Genomic DNA, 14,629 nt, shown 5'->3' with positions numbered 1-14,629 from the left:
AAATAATTTAATTGTACTTAATGGACAAACCAGTGGAGATGAGGAGAGCAATTATACTTTTGTTAGTGCAGCGGGTGAATCGGTCAACGATATTGCATTTTTCGAAAAACTGCAATTATTTGAAAATTAAATTCTAAAAATACTAGATGGAGGAGAATATCTTGACTGGAAGAATATGGTAGCGTACGTCAAAGCAGTGATACATTGTAGACAATTAATTACCACAGAATGAATTGCCATATTGTTATATGTTGGTCCGGCTGACGACTTTATGTCATAGCCGTAAAATCTCTCTATATTTAATAATCGAAATACAACTTTTAAATTTTAAGTCTTACATTATAAGGATTTGAAATGCACTTTTATTATTATAAACCAAGGATACTACTATTACTACTGAAATAACATTTATTCCATTTAAATATTGAAAAAGGTCGCGCACAAACCGCTTTGAAATGAATTTTTTGTGAATTGTTTTTAATCGTCTTGTGCGTGAGATTTTTTATCGAAACGCCTTATATTTAAGATTTTCTCTAGTCTAAAAAAACTCATCAACATATGGTTCAGGGATATAAGATTGTAAAAAAGTCATTACCCTAATGTTCATATTCGGAACTTGAAAAGTAAAAAAATAAAATTGGAAATGTGTTTCAAATTCCAAATAACATTTTTTCTTTAAATAAATGCCAAATGAAGCTGCATTTAGTTTTGTGAATACCTGTGTTCATTTTTTAACATATATTACGCGTGAAGTTTATCCAAATTTAGGCATTCACGAATTTACATGATGTTCAGTGCACACCGCTATATGGTGTAGGTGCTAATGAAATGACTTGGCACGGTGTATGATATGTAACATTTTTGCACTCTCTGTAGGCAACACCATTGCAAATGCAAATTTGTCAATGAACATTCCATTAAGGAACAGGGGCAAACTTCTCACATTTCAATGAGTGCTGTCTTATTCAAGTTTGAGCTCAATAATGAGGCGCCTCCTTTTTATAGCCGAGCCCGAACGGCGAGCAGCAGTGTGACACCTCTTGGGAGAGAAGTTTTTACACGGCTGTCATTCCATTTTTATACCCTACTTGTTTGTAGCACCCAGAAGAAAGATTGCTAGACTCATTGATAAGTATATCGATCGACTCAAAATCGTTTTCCGATTCGCTTTAGCCATGCCCGTCTGTTTTTATACCCTCCACCATAAGATGGGGGGTATACTAATTTCGTCATTCTGATTGTAACTACTCGAAATATTCGTCTGAGACCCCATAACGTATATATATATTCTTGATCGTCGTGAAATTTTATGTCGTCCGTCTGTCCGTCCGTCCGTCTGTCTGTCGAAAGCACGCTAACTTCCGAAGGAGTAAAGCTAGCCGCTTGAAATTTTGCACAAATACTTCTTATAAGTGTAGGTCGGTTGGTATTGTAAATGGGCCATATCGGTCCATGTTTTGATATAGCTGCCATATACCATATTTAGCACGACGTGTTTCGATATTATATCCAACAACTGTGCCAAGTATGGTTCAAATCGGTCCATGTTTTGATATAGCTGCCATATAAACCGATCTTGGGTCTTGACTTCTTGAGCCTCTAGAGGGCGCAATTCCTATCCGATTTGAATGAATTTTGACACGTAGTATTTTGTTATGATATCCAACAACTGTGCAAAGTATGGTTCAAATCAGTTCATAACCTGATATAGCCATCATATAAACAGCTCTGGGGACTTGACTTCTTGAGCTTCTAGAGGGCGCAATTCCTATCCGATTTGGCTGAAATTTCGCAAGACGTTTTTTATTATTACTTTCAACCACTATGTCAAATAAAATACAAGTCGGTTCATAACCTGACATAGCTGCCATATAAACCGATCTTGGATCTTGACTTCTTGAGCCTCTAGAGGTCGCAATTATTATCCGATTTGCCTGAAATTTTGTACGACGGATTCTTTCATGACCATCAACATACGTGTTTATTATGGTCTTAATCGGTCCATGGCCCGATACAGCTCCCATATAAATCGATCTCTCTATTTTGCTTTTTGAGCTCACAAAGAGCGCAATTCTTATTCGAATTGGCTGACATTTTACACAGGTCTCCAACATATAATTTAATTGTGGTCCAAACCGGACCATATCTTGTTATCGCTCTAATAGCAGAGCAAATCTTTTATTATATCCTGTTTTGCCTAAGAAGAGATGCCGGGAAAAGAACTCGACAAATGCGATCCATGGTGGAGGGTATATAAGATTCGGCCCGGCCGAACTTAGCACGCTTTTACTTGTTCTATGGTATTTTGTGAACAAAGTACAGGTCTCAGTTGTATGAAGAAAATTCTACTAAATAAATTAAAAGGAAATATATATTAAATAGTTTAAATAGGGATTTCGTAATTGTCAATTTTTGACAAGCACAATAATAAACAAACAAATATAAAAATTGTCCAGTTTTCAGAAAAAGTTCCGCTTCTTCAAATATTTTTCCGTTAACAACAAAATATAAATAGAAGTAAAAATTCAAGAAAACAAATTACAGGAGAAAGTCCAAAAGAGGATAAGGCTTTCGAAGTTTTAACAAATTGCAACTTTGAATAAACATTTGAATTTTGGTCTATTTAAAAAAAAAGAAAAAAGAATTCTCGAAATTGCGCGTGCGATTATGAGAATTTTGTTTGCCTACTTCACCTAATTAATTCTTTCTATGTTCATTCCTTTGAAACTTGAAAGCGTAAATGAAGATTTTGAAATGTTTATGAGAGCAAATGATGAATTAAAATAAAAAATTACTTTAGTAAGAGAAAACAGTTTAAAAGGAGAAGAAAAACATTATTTAGAAACACTTTTAACTCGTATAAACATGTCATTTTGCTTTTGTAAACTTTTCCATACCTCCTTCTTTTCTTCTTATTCTTCCTACTTTTCCTCTAATTCATCACCTGCTCTTATTTTTTATTCTATATTTTAATCTATTTTGTAATCTATGAATAAAATAATGACAACTTTAGGATAACAATAATTAAATAGAGATTGTCGAAAGTTTCCACAAAACCACGCATACAATTTTTGAGAGCATTTTTCCTTTGTGCCCAATTGTGTTTAATTATTATTGTTTTTAATATAGCCATGCTTTTAACATAACTTTAATGAAATATTTAAAAAAGCATTCTTTTTTCTTTCGAAATTAACTGTTTTTTCCTTTTTTTTTTAAATTTTAGCAAAACGAAAAAAGCCAAAAAAAATAGGTTTGGAGCTATTTTCATTTCCAAATTTGGGGTTTTATTTCATATGAAATAAAGCCATAATTTTTTCAATGAAATAAATACCCAAAAAACGAATTAAAGCCCCAATTATAGTACTTTTTATTTCATGTATAAAAGTTGGGGGCCTCATTTATCGAAGCAGAGAAGGAGAAAATCTATGCATTTTTTATTAATTTCCAGCTGCTTTTGATAATGTATCGATAAATGCTTTAACACAAAAACTATATTCAATAGGATTTGTTTGTACAGTAAGTTTTTTGCTCCGAAAATAAAAACATTTCGATTTGAAAATGCAATTAAATTTTTTTTTTTTAAATATTTAATTTTTTTTTAAATATTTAAATTTTTTTTCAACTAACTAACATATGACATCAATTACTTCTCAGAAGAACATAAGTATAAAGGGAACTGAATTGAATCGAAACAATCAAAGGATAAAATAGAGCGACAAAAGAAACTGACAAAACGAAGACTATAAGAATATAAAGGTAGAAGAGTCACAATTATTAATATGTACATACAAAACTGACAAAAATGCATAGAACAAAATTATTGTTTTACACCCTTCATATGCAAACGAACGATGAGGATTAATACCACGCAAAAGCCTGCACCATGTATAGGCATTGTTGTTATTGTTGCTCTTAAGATGAACTCAGCAAATCAGTGGGAAACATAAAGATACAAAGACAAGAGTGGGAAATAAATCAAATCATAAAATCAAAATATTAAACAACACAAAATAAAATCCCAGAAATAATTAAATATCGAAAATATATTAAAATGCATCTCATCCAAAAGGATTATCTCATAAAATTTTATAGTTCAACTCATTGAAACTATGTTCTCTAAAACTCAGAGCGCTTGCTATTTGGACTGTGAAAAAGATGTCCGAATATTTTGAAACTAAAGCAAGGTTGCTTCGTGTCACCGTTGATTTTTCATTGCACTTTAATGACCTTCATAATTTTCTTGGAGGAGGAATTAACATTGACATGCGGATGGCAATATCATGCTAGCCGATAACCTTTCGGTACCACAGAAAATGACACATCTGTTGGAGTCGTATTGTACAATGTGGAATTTTGAGGTAAATCTGAGTAAATACGAAATATTGGTCTTCAGGAATGGCGGAAGTTAAAATAGCAAATGAGTTTAAATACTTGAGTGTCATATTCACATCAAAATTTAGTTTTAAGATGCAACTAGAAAACTGCAATGAAAAAAAATTTAAAATTACCAACATGTGTGGAACACATCGTTATGCCTTAATGCTAGAAACGAATGCTGAAGATTGCCACGAAATATATTAGCAAAGCTCTATTTCGCTACAACAATGATCATTTACCTTGCAAACTTTTAAAAATCCTTCTTCACAGAGAACTTTTTTGGGCAAAAGAGCTGAAAGAACTAGCAACCGAACTTCAAGTCCTATTTCCAACAACTAAACCTACAGAATTAAAATGGAACACATTCTATTCAAATTCATTTTTCAATATTAAACAGTCTGTTTTTTATTGGGAGACTTCAACAAAAACCAAATTCAACAAAATTGTATAAATCTCTGGATCATACTAAATAAGAATTCTACCTATTAGACCACATAAACACAGACAGAATTACATGGATATTCAAAGCTCGAGCTGGTTTAATCGAACTCAATTATAATAGGTATAGAGGAGCAGGACAAATTATGTAATATGTATGTAATATGAAACTTTACAACATTTTATTGGAAGAGTTCAGATTTGCATGTTTTCTCAAAAAAATTTTTTTATAATTAATAGCAATCCTAGGTGGCCAATATGAATATGACTGGTCCAAGTTAATAAAATATTTGAAATGTACAATGAAATATATATTGAAAATTTATGTAAGCTGAATTAAGTAAGCTAATGTAAAGAATAGAAAACTTATTGTAGACCAATTTTATGCTAAGCTCACAAGCAGACCGGGAAAGCGATCCGGGCACGACGAAGGAGACGGAGGAGTATGTACCGGCAACGCAATCGGGCGAAAGTGCAGGATGCTGGAAGGGATAGAACTGACATTCCAAGCACTTCTAAGGAACCTGGAAAAAGAATCATATCTCCCGAAAACACAACAAGATTAAATTTTATAGTTATAGTGCAGTCTTGTAAGAACAGTCATATATCCTTCTTAACAAATAATAAAACAATATTGAAAAGAGTAAACATTTTCGAATATCATTATAAAAAATAATTAAAATGAACTTTAGAATTATGTGAAATAGTTAAAATAAACTTTAGAATAGGTTAGAAAATAATGATTGTTTAAAAGAAAAATGTAAAATTTTTAATCAGATAATATCGAAGAAAAATGGAAAGTCTTTTTTTAAAAATTGACGTGTTGCTGATATTTTGGATATTGTGAGGAAGAGTACTCATATAAAACTGTCATTCAGATTCTAGACTACTTCTGCTAAAAGGGACAAGTTTTCTACCCCTTCTAGATCGGGAAAATATTAATTTGTCATAGAGATATTTAGGTGTTTGGTTCCAAATGATTTTATGTAAGAATAGTAGAGATCTAGTTCTAAGTAGATTGTCGAAGCTACAGACGTAATACTTCCCTTTACGGCTGAAGCTTCGACAATCTAAGTCAAGTGAGAAACATCTTGAGACATTCTTATACCATGGACATTCAAAATAATGCTGTTGTATACTATATTTAATTTCCGTTGGCTTAGTGAATCGCAATTTGTAAAAAGTTCACACCCATAGATCAGACAAGGAGTTAGAAATGTCTTTGCTAATAGATCAGACAAGGAGTTAGAAATGTCAGATCAGACAAGGAGTTAGAAATGTCTTTGCTAACAGAATTCTAATTTCGATTGGTGCATAATACTGCTAAAATGGTGAAGAAGAAAAAAACCTTCGCGCTTTCAAGTACTCTGGAAAGACCAGACCAATTTTGGCTAAGACTAGAAATGTCTTTGCTAACAGAATTCTAATTTGGTGAAGAAGAAAAAAAGCTTCGCGCTTTCAAGTACTCTGGGAAGACCAGACCAATTTTGGCTAAGACTAGAAATGTCTTAGAAATGTCTTTGCTAACAGAATTCTAATTTCGATTGGTGCATAATACTGCTAAAATGGTGAAGAAGAAAAAAAGCTTCGCGCTTTCAAGTACTCTGTGAAGACCAGACCAATTTTGGCTAAGACTAAAGCTAAGACTAAAGGCATGGCGTACTACCATGGCCATGACCTTCTTTTTCAAGATTGGAAAGACAAATATAGGCAAATATCCTCATATTGAGCCATTAGGCGATGCAGTGGCTGGATATTCAATAAATCCTAACGGACAGGCGCCGACGATGATATTATCACCGACACTCTCAATATTTGGAAGACGAGGATGAGCAAAGATCCTTATACTAAACCTCAGGCAGTCAAGGGGCGAGATATCCAACACAGCCTAACGAACAGGGATCCGACGACGGAACCATCAACAACGATGGATAAAGATCCTAATGCTGAAATATCAGGCATTGCAATGACAGAGAACTCAATGCAGCCTAATGGAACAAAGATGAGACTATATCTTACTCCCAAGAAGCCCAATTACTCAAGATTTGGAAGACTAATATAGGCAAAGATCCTAATATTGGAACATCAGACAGTGCGGGGACGGTAGACTCAATACAGCCTAAGAACAAGGATAGAATGATAGAACCATTACCGACTTTCTCAAGATCCGGAAGACTAGGAAAGGCCAATATCCTAATATTAAAACATCATGCAGTGCAGTGACTTGAAACAATGCAGCGTAAAGAACAGGGAGCAGACGATGAGACCATCACCCATTCTCAAGATGTCCATCTAATGGAAGAGCAATGATTGAGGTCGTCCAGATAAACTTCCATGAGCGAGACAATTACTCACGCTCTGATGGAGAAAATCAGCAAGGGCAAGATCCATATTGCCTTAATTCAGGAGCCATATGTGACTCGGAACAAAGTTTCTGGACTGAATCATATGAACTAGCAAATATTGTATGCTAACTCTGGTACTCATAAAAATTTAAATTATGTATTATCCCCAGTGTTGTCAATGTCGGCTGTAACTGCGATGAGACAGGGGGACAGTGGAGAAAAGTGTGGTACTAATAGAGTGCGATGCGAACTCTCACCACATTTCGTGGGGTAGTACCAATACTAATAAGCGGGGCCAAGCCCTGGCAGAGTTCTTGAATACCAACGACCTAATAACACTTCATATTGGTAACACCGCTATCTTTCTAAATAGGATTAGGGAGGAGGTATTAGATGAACACTCTTTCTCTAATCATCGCTACATTAGGTTTAGAATAGCACGGCCAGCGCCGAATCTGATATCCTTCCGGAATAAGTTGAAAACCAAATGGACAAAATTCTGAAGACTACTCATAGGAAGACTTGGGCAAGATAATTTACATTGTCCAAGCATAGAAGGCATTTACGAAAATGTCAACAGCACTGGTGGGGTCTTTCGAAGATGGTTGTCCTCTTCGGAAAAAAAAATCAGCCCAAGAAAAACCCTGAATGACCGGGGAGATTCGCAATATTGGGAAAGAGATCCACAGATTTTTTTAACGGAGCACATCGTGGGAAAGCGGTAGTTTAATGGGCTCAAGGAATGCAATAAGACTACCAGAGCGGCAATGCGTGCCTTCTGGAAGCTTTTCTTGTTATCTTTGTTGTTATCCTTGATAGTGAGAACTCTAACAATGTCATGTTCATCAGTTTTAAAAAAATCTGTTTTTGATTTTCTTTGTTTCATCATCGCATTTTTGCATATTTAGAAAGTTGAGCTACATAGCCAACCATGTATTTATTGTGGAAAAGTTTAAGAAATTATGTTTTACTTTTTATCTTTAACATTTAGATTCCAGAAGAACTGATGTTGGATTACGCTGAGATAACATCAATACCACCACTTCCTCTGTGGGTCCTCCTAAATGCGGATAAGGAATTGTCATGTCAAGGACCCGTTTTGTCAGAGGACTCCAAGGGTTATGATCAACTATTTGAAATGGATACGGCGGATGATAGCTTGGATGATCTGCTGGAAAATGAGAATGACTATAAACGAACAGATAGACGCCTATCGATACCAGAAAAGCAAAATATATCACATTTTGGACCACGCCAAGGTCAAATTCTTTCCCGACTTCTTACACATACTCATCTTCCTGGCCTCTCCTCACTTGACCAAATGCATCTGCTCGCGTTGGCCGACACCGTGTCCACTTGCAATACAGATTTTTCTGAAAAGTTCATTACAGAGTCAGGGAAGTCGGCAACAAAAGACACATCTGGTAATGGTTTAACAGAGTCCTTGGATGATTGCGGCCTGAGATTTCTCTTAGCAATGAAACACTACTCTTATCTTCTACGATGTTTGCCCTTAAATCAGCGAACACAGTTCCAAAAACATGGAATTGGCACATCGAATATTGTATGGGCTTTTCATTCGGAAAGTGAAGAGGAACTGCTAAATTTGATTCCGTCATATAAGAAGGGCGATCTGAAATGGTCTACACTTAGAGATTTGGGTGTGGGATATTGGGTTCGTAACATAAATATCTTGCGACACTGTGTAGAAAAGCTTGCTAAGTGTGCTTATCAACTTAAACAAGATCCCCTTGATGCAGCTTTATATTATTTGGCAATGAAAAAAAAGTCAATCGTTTGGGGACTCTTCCGTTCTAAGCGCGATGAGAAAATGACGCAGTTCTTCGCCAACAATTTCTCCGAAGATAGATGGCGAAAAGCTGCATTGAAGAATGCTTTCGTGTTATTGGGTAAGCAACGCTTTGACCATGCCGTTGCTTTCTTCTTACTAGCTAATTCATTAAATGATGCTATAGAAGTATGTATACAAAAGTTGGACGATTTTCAGTTGGCTCTCATAATAGCCCGTCTATATGAAGGCGATATTGACATTAATACCAATTCCACATATAGAAAACTACTAACCGAACACGTTTTGGGAAGCGATCATGATTCACTGAAGTTTAACATAGAGAAAGCCCACCCCGATCCATTTTTACGTTCAATGACATATTGGATTATGAAAAGGCACCAGGAAAGTCTCAACACTTTATTGCTCTCGGGAGTCGGCCAGTGTCACGCTGCTTTTAAAGAGGAAGATATGTTTAAGCCTGAAAGTCAGTCAACAAATCCAAATGTTTTTAACTTTTATATATACTTAAGAACGCACCCACTACTGGTACGTCAAAACCTTGCATTGTCTGCTCAGGAGAAAAAAATATCACATGTTGTGTTGTCTGGGTTCAGTTACTCTGGAGATGTCACCAAAAATGCAAATGACAAACAGGTTCAGATAGAGGATTCGATTAGCTCAATAGAAAGGCAACTGTACTTTACAACAGCACATGGTCATTTCAAAGCGGGATGTCCCGCTTTAGCATTGGAAGTTTTAAATAAGTTGCCCACTAAAGTAATCGATTCATCAGACACGGAAGACATCGATTCACCTAGCAGTATTGACAATGAACTTATCAAGAGTGGTATAATTGATTGGGAACATCAGACTTCCGCAGATAAAGCTTTAATGTCATCAGCAACAGACTTGGATTGGGGTTCTCCCTTGGCCCTGCAGAAAAAGGAAGACGAACCATTTAAAATAGAATGGGACGAAGATGAAGATGGGGCTCAAGACAACGTCGGTGAGATGTTTGAAAAAGGAGACATCCCACCGGCAAAGGTTAAAAAAGATGCCATAATCACCGCCAACAAAATTACGAAAATAGATATAATGGCACAACAACTAAAATTTGTAGCCTGTTTAAAAATTCTAATGGAAGAATTATCGACCCTTGCCACCGGCTTTGAAGTCGATGGAGGTCAATTACGATACCAACTTTATATATGGCTGGAGAAGGAAGTAGAAGCTCTTCAGCAATTATGCAATTACTGTAAATTTGATTCTTCGAATTTGAACAACACATCAGAAATTCTGAAGGTAGGTTAGCAAAACTTTTTAATTTTAATGTACCTAAATGCTTTAAAAAACTTTTTTTCAATAGGAAAAGGACAATTCAGTTTCCTACATCCTGTCAGAGAAACCTACACTACATGAAATACTATTACACGAAAAACACGATTTCGAGGCGAAAGTGATGAGAGCTGCAAAGAGAAAGAAATGGTTAAAAGGTAATTTTATTAATATTATTGATCACACTGTTACTTATTGATAGCTATGCTCTGTGCGGTCCAGTGAAAATACAGATTCTAAGCCTAATGGGTCGATTATGGATTGAAACTGAACTTGCCAGCAGCGGTGACAGAACATAACCCACATAAAATAAAAATTGGTATAAAAAAGAACATTGTTTTATCGGTTTCATTCAATAGCAGCATTTTGAACGTTCAACTTTAAGTAGATTTAAAAAAAAAGTATGCAATTCAAAACAGAAATAGAGGTTTATTATTAGTATAATAAACCTCTGCGGTGATATCTATGTCATGTCGAAATTTTTCCCAAAGAGGTGTCGCACTGCGCCACTTGTTCGGAATCGACAAGACACAAGAAAGTTTTTGTTGTTGTATCAGTGAGTTGTGTTCTATCTTTCGTCTGTTTGATTCTGTTGCGTGTCCAGTTCCAGGAACTCTGCGACTAAGATGGGGTGCGTCCAGAGGGATCTAGGTCCGAGATGAGTGGGTCTGGCTGAGCAATAGAAAAGGTGACGTGTGTCGTGTGGTCTCTGTCACACTCGGGACATACATCCTGTACGTTGGCATCAATCCTTGTTCTGTAGGAATTGAGACGGCTGCATCTGCCGGATCATAATTGAGGACCACATTCACCCGATAGCTATTCACCGCAATGGTCTGCATATGATACGATTTCTATGCCGTCTGGAGGCGGTGGAATGGAGGATTGGTAGAGGTTAAACAGTGCCGTAGATATCACCCCTTGGGGAACTCTCTGTTTCACACTACGGTGTTTCGATTTCTTATCCCTAAATTCCACAAAAGACTGGCGACCACACAAATAATTCGCGACCCAGCGTTTCAGGCTTGGCTAGAGGGTCGTATTGGCGATGTCGTTAAAGAATTTGGCATTGCTGACCGTGTCGAATGTCTTCGAAAGGTCGAGTGTCACGAGGACCGTACTATCACATGGCCTGGGCTGATTGAAGCCACGGCAAACGTATGCGGTGGTGGCATGCATAGGAGTTATTCATGATGCTCGGCGAATGGAAATTCCCCAACGAGGCTTGGGAGAAGTAATTCCTCAAGCGTCTTGGCTAATGGTGAGTTTAGGGAGATTGGTCTCTACGACTCCCCCTTACTCAGATCCTTTTCAGGTAGCGGGATCACTCTGCCCACCTTCCAGACATTAGGTACTATAAGAGTGTTCAAAGACAGGATGAGGACAGTCTTAAGGTACTCGACTCCAGGTTGATCCAGATTCTTCAGCATCAATGTAGAGATTCCATCGAGGCCCAACGCCTTGGATGACTTGGCGCCACAAATGACATTCGTAACCTTGTCCACGGTAAATTGTGATGGCTGCTCTTCGGCTCGGAGACCACGGATACGGCGAATGGCTCTCTTCCTTGCCCTGCCACTCTCGGGATGCACAACAGTAGACCACAACTTGTCTAAACCAGTACCTAAGTTACATGCTCCAAGTGTTCCAGCCACAAATTCCGCTTATGTTCGTTGACTACCCTTATAATTTTTAGATTCAGCTCGCTGGTTCTGGTGTTAGTGGGGTCCGTGCAGCGAATCCCATCGCGCTCGTCTGCGTGTACCACTGCCTGCGGCTTGAGTTTGGGGAGGTGTTCTGATCCAAAAGAAATGACGGTTTGTCAGGTTACTTCACTCAGGAGATCAGGGTGTACTGGAAATGTCTGTCGAGCTGCTACACCTCCTCGTAATCCTAGTGGCGGCATCCTCATTCACCATGCAAAACGAGTAGCATTCAATTTGCTCCGCCATAGGGGAAAATGCCATGAAATATGCGCATTAAAGTCTCTTAAAACCAGACGATAATGCCCAGATAGTAACCCACTTAAGTCGGGCTTGTAAGCCTGGCCGTTAATTGGGACACAGCTACCAACGGGCGATATATACAAGTTGTATAGCTCTATCTCGGCATTACCCGACCTGAATGTAGTCCCCATGCACTCCATGTAGGCGTCACTAGCGCCAGGCGCAGGCGAGAAGAGTCTATACTGCACGGAATGGTGTATCACAAGGAGATCCCTTATATTACTTACTTTATTGGCCATGGCGTTGACCATTCGCCGAACATAGAATAGCGTTCCAAGCGCTTCCAACTTTTGCGCTTAATAATCTTTCTCTCAAACACTCCAAGCACTGCCTCGTCAGTTTTCACAAGTTCCCAAAAGAGCTAAAACATTTCCATTTTAAAAAAAAAAACGAATTTTGTAGCTGCTGGATCAATCAATTTTTAGAATTTATTTGATTCTTTGATGTGATGTGATGTGAGACCTTTCCTAAAAACGGATAATAAAGTGTTTCTTCTACCAATCGTTATAGTTTAAATGTTGGCAAGGAATAACAAGATATAGTAAACTTTCATAAAAAACGAAAACAAACTGATTTGGAAAAAGGTATGTAGTAAACCTTTTTATTTTCGAAAGAAGTTAAGTTCAACATGAGTTAATCAATACATACCAGCGATAGAACATAATTTATAAATGCTGAAGAAAGCTTGGATAATATATTATTGGCAAAAAAAAACTCAATCAAGGACACTCGGAAAAATTCCCCGGTGCGAAAAATAAATGACACATTTGAAGCCTTGGAAAAGATGTGCGATAAAACAGTATCAGACCCATATAGTACACTTTTCAAGTATTTAAATAGTGACCATAAAGATGAAGTTCTTGCAATAGCTAAAAAACGAAGTGCAGATATAGACGAAAAAAATTATAACAATAATGACGTAAATAAAATACGGACTAAATTTGCGGATTACACTATGCTTGATGATGTTGCAGCACTATCCTATTTGTGGGAAAATAGTATTACTGCTGATGCCGGTTTCCAAACATCACCTGTCAAAATGTCAGATGTTTCATCCCAGAACAGTTTCAGATGTTTCATCCCAGAACAGTTTCCAAACGGCATCGACTAAAGCTCCCGTTAGTGCCATATCAAGTACTTATGATATCGCTCGCGAATTTACTGCTACAAGTAAATTGTCGAATCAACTGGCTAATGAAGTCGAAATCAATGTAGATGATTTGTTGATGCAAGCAATTGAGAAGTCGAGAAATGCCTCGCTACGAGGCTACAGCATTTGTAAAAATACATCATGAAAATATCCACCAACAAACTCCTAATCGATTTACCATATTTGGCGAACCGCAACAACCAGTCGTTACCAATCCGCGTCAAAAAGAGTTGAGTAGTAAATAAACATTTGCTCACATAGTTAGTCCAATAGGCACTTATATCAAGAAACCCGCTTCAAATCCACTTACGTCGACCAGCAAGGTAAAGAATAAAAATTCTAACCTGTTAAATTCTACCGCTTTCCTTGAACTTGTGTCAACCAAAAATGGTTTTAAATTCAATTGTACACAACAAACAATGTAACATTCAAAAAACTTTGTCCAAGAAAGTGTACATCTCATCTGAGTTAAAACATATCGTCGATGAACGGACTCCTTTCAACATAGCTGGTGGCAAGAAAATACAAAAGTACCTGGAAAATTCCAGACTCAGAGGTCTCAATGTTAACCCAGAGAAGACTGAAATATCCCTGTTGTTCACGAGGAAGGCGAAGGTGGGTCAATTTAACGCACCACGTTTCCTCAATAAGGCGATTTTGATATCTGACAAGGTCAAATACTTAGGTGTGATCTTGGACAGGAAACTGAATTGGAAGTGTCACATTAAGGGGCATTTTGAGAAGGCTCACAGATGTTGGGCATTATGTAGACGGGCAGTAGGCTCGAAATGGGGCCTGAATCCGAGGATAGTCCACTGACTCTATAGGAGCGTGATTAGACCAATACTTACTTACGGGTCAGTAGTTTGGTGGATTGCTATGAAGAAAAGGTGCAACGTTAGGACCATACAACATGTTCAGACCACATGTTGTCTTGGCATAGGCGGAGCGATGAGGTCCACGCCCACTAGGGCACTGGAGACTTTTCTAGATATCCGACCCATTGACATACAGATTAAGTGTTGGGCAGCCACTGCGGCTATGAGACTTAAGGCGATGGGAGAATGGAATGATGATGGGAGCAGCTCATACCATCGTGGTATAATCGAGGCGACGATAGGAAACCTGGAAGGAAGGAAAGAGGTTTTCGATCGGATACCTGAGATGAACCTTGAGGGGGGATACT

At 37.4% G+C, this 14,629-nt stretch overlaps 1 protein-coding gene across 1 annotated transcript in view; it reads left to right on the top strand.

Annotated features, from left to right (window-relative positions):
* LOC106087131 (dmX-like protein 2) overlaps positions 1-14,629 on the top strand; it is a 552,769-nt gene that overhangs the window by 226,628 nt on the left and 311,512 nt on the right. The window contains exons 7-8 of the mRNA XM_059366477.1: positions 8,152-10,254; positions 10,319-10,445. Of these exons, the coding sequence (XP_059222460.1) occupies positions 8,152-10,254; positions 10,319-10,445 (2,230 nt within the window). The remainder of the gene's footprint in view (positions 1-8,151; positions 10,255-10,318; positions 10,446-14,629) is intronic.

The sequence above is a fragment of the Stomoxys calcitrans genome, chromosome 4 (genome assembly GCF_963082655.1).
Source record: "Stomoxys calcitrans chromosome 4, idStoCalc2.1, whole genome shotgun sequence".
NCBI classification, from domain to species: Eukaryota; Metazoa; Arthropoda; class Insecta; order Diptera; family Muscidae; genus Stomoxys; species Stomoxys calcitrans.
Note: the sequence above shows the minus strand (reverse complement) of the source record. Positions and strands in the feature narration are given on the sequence as shown.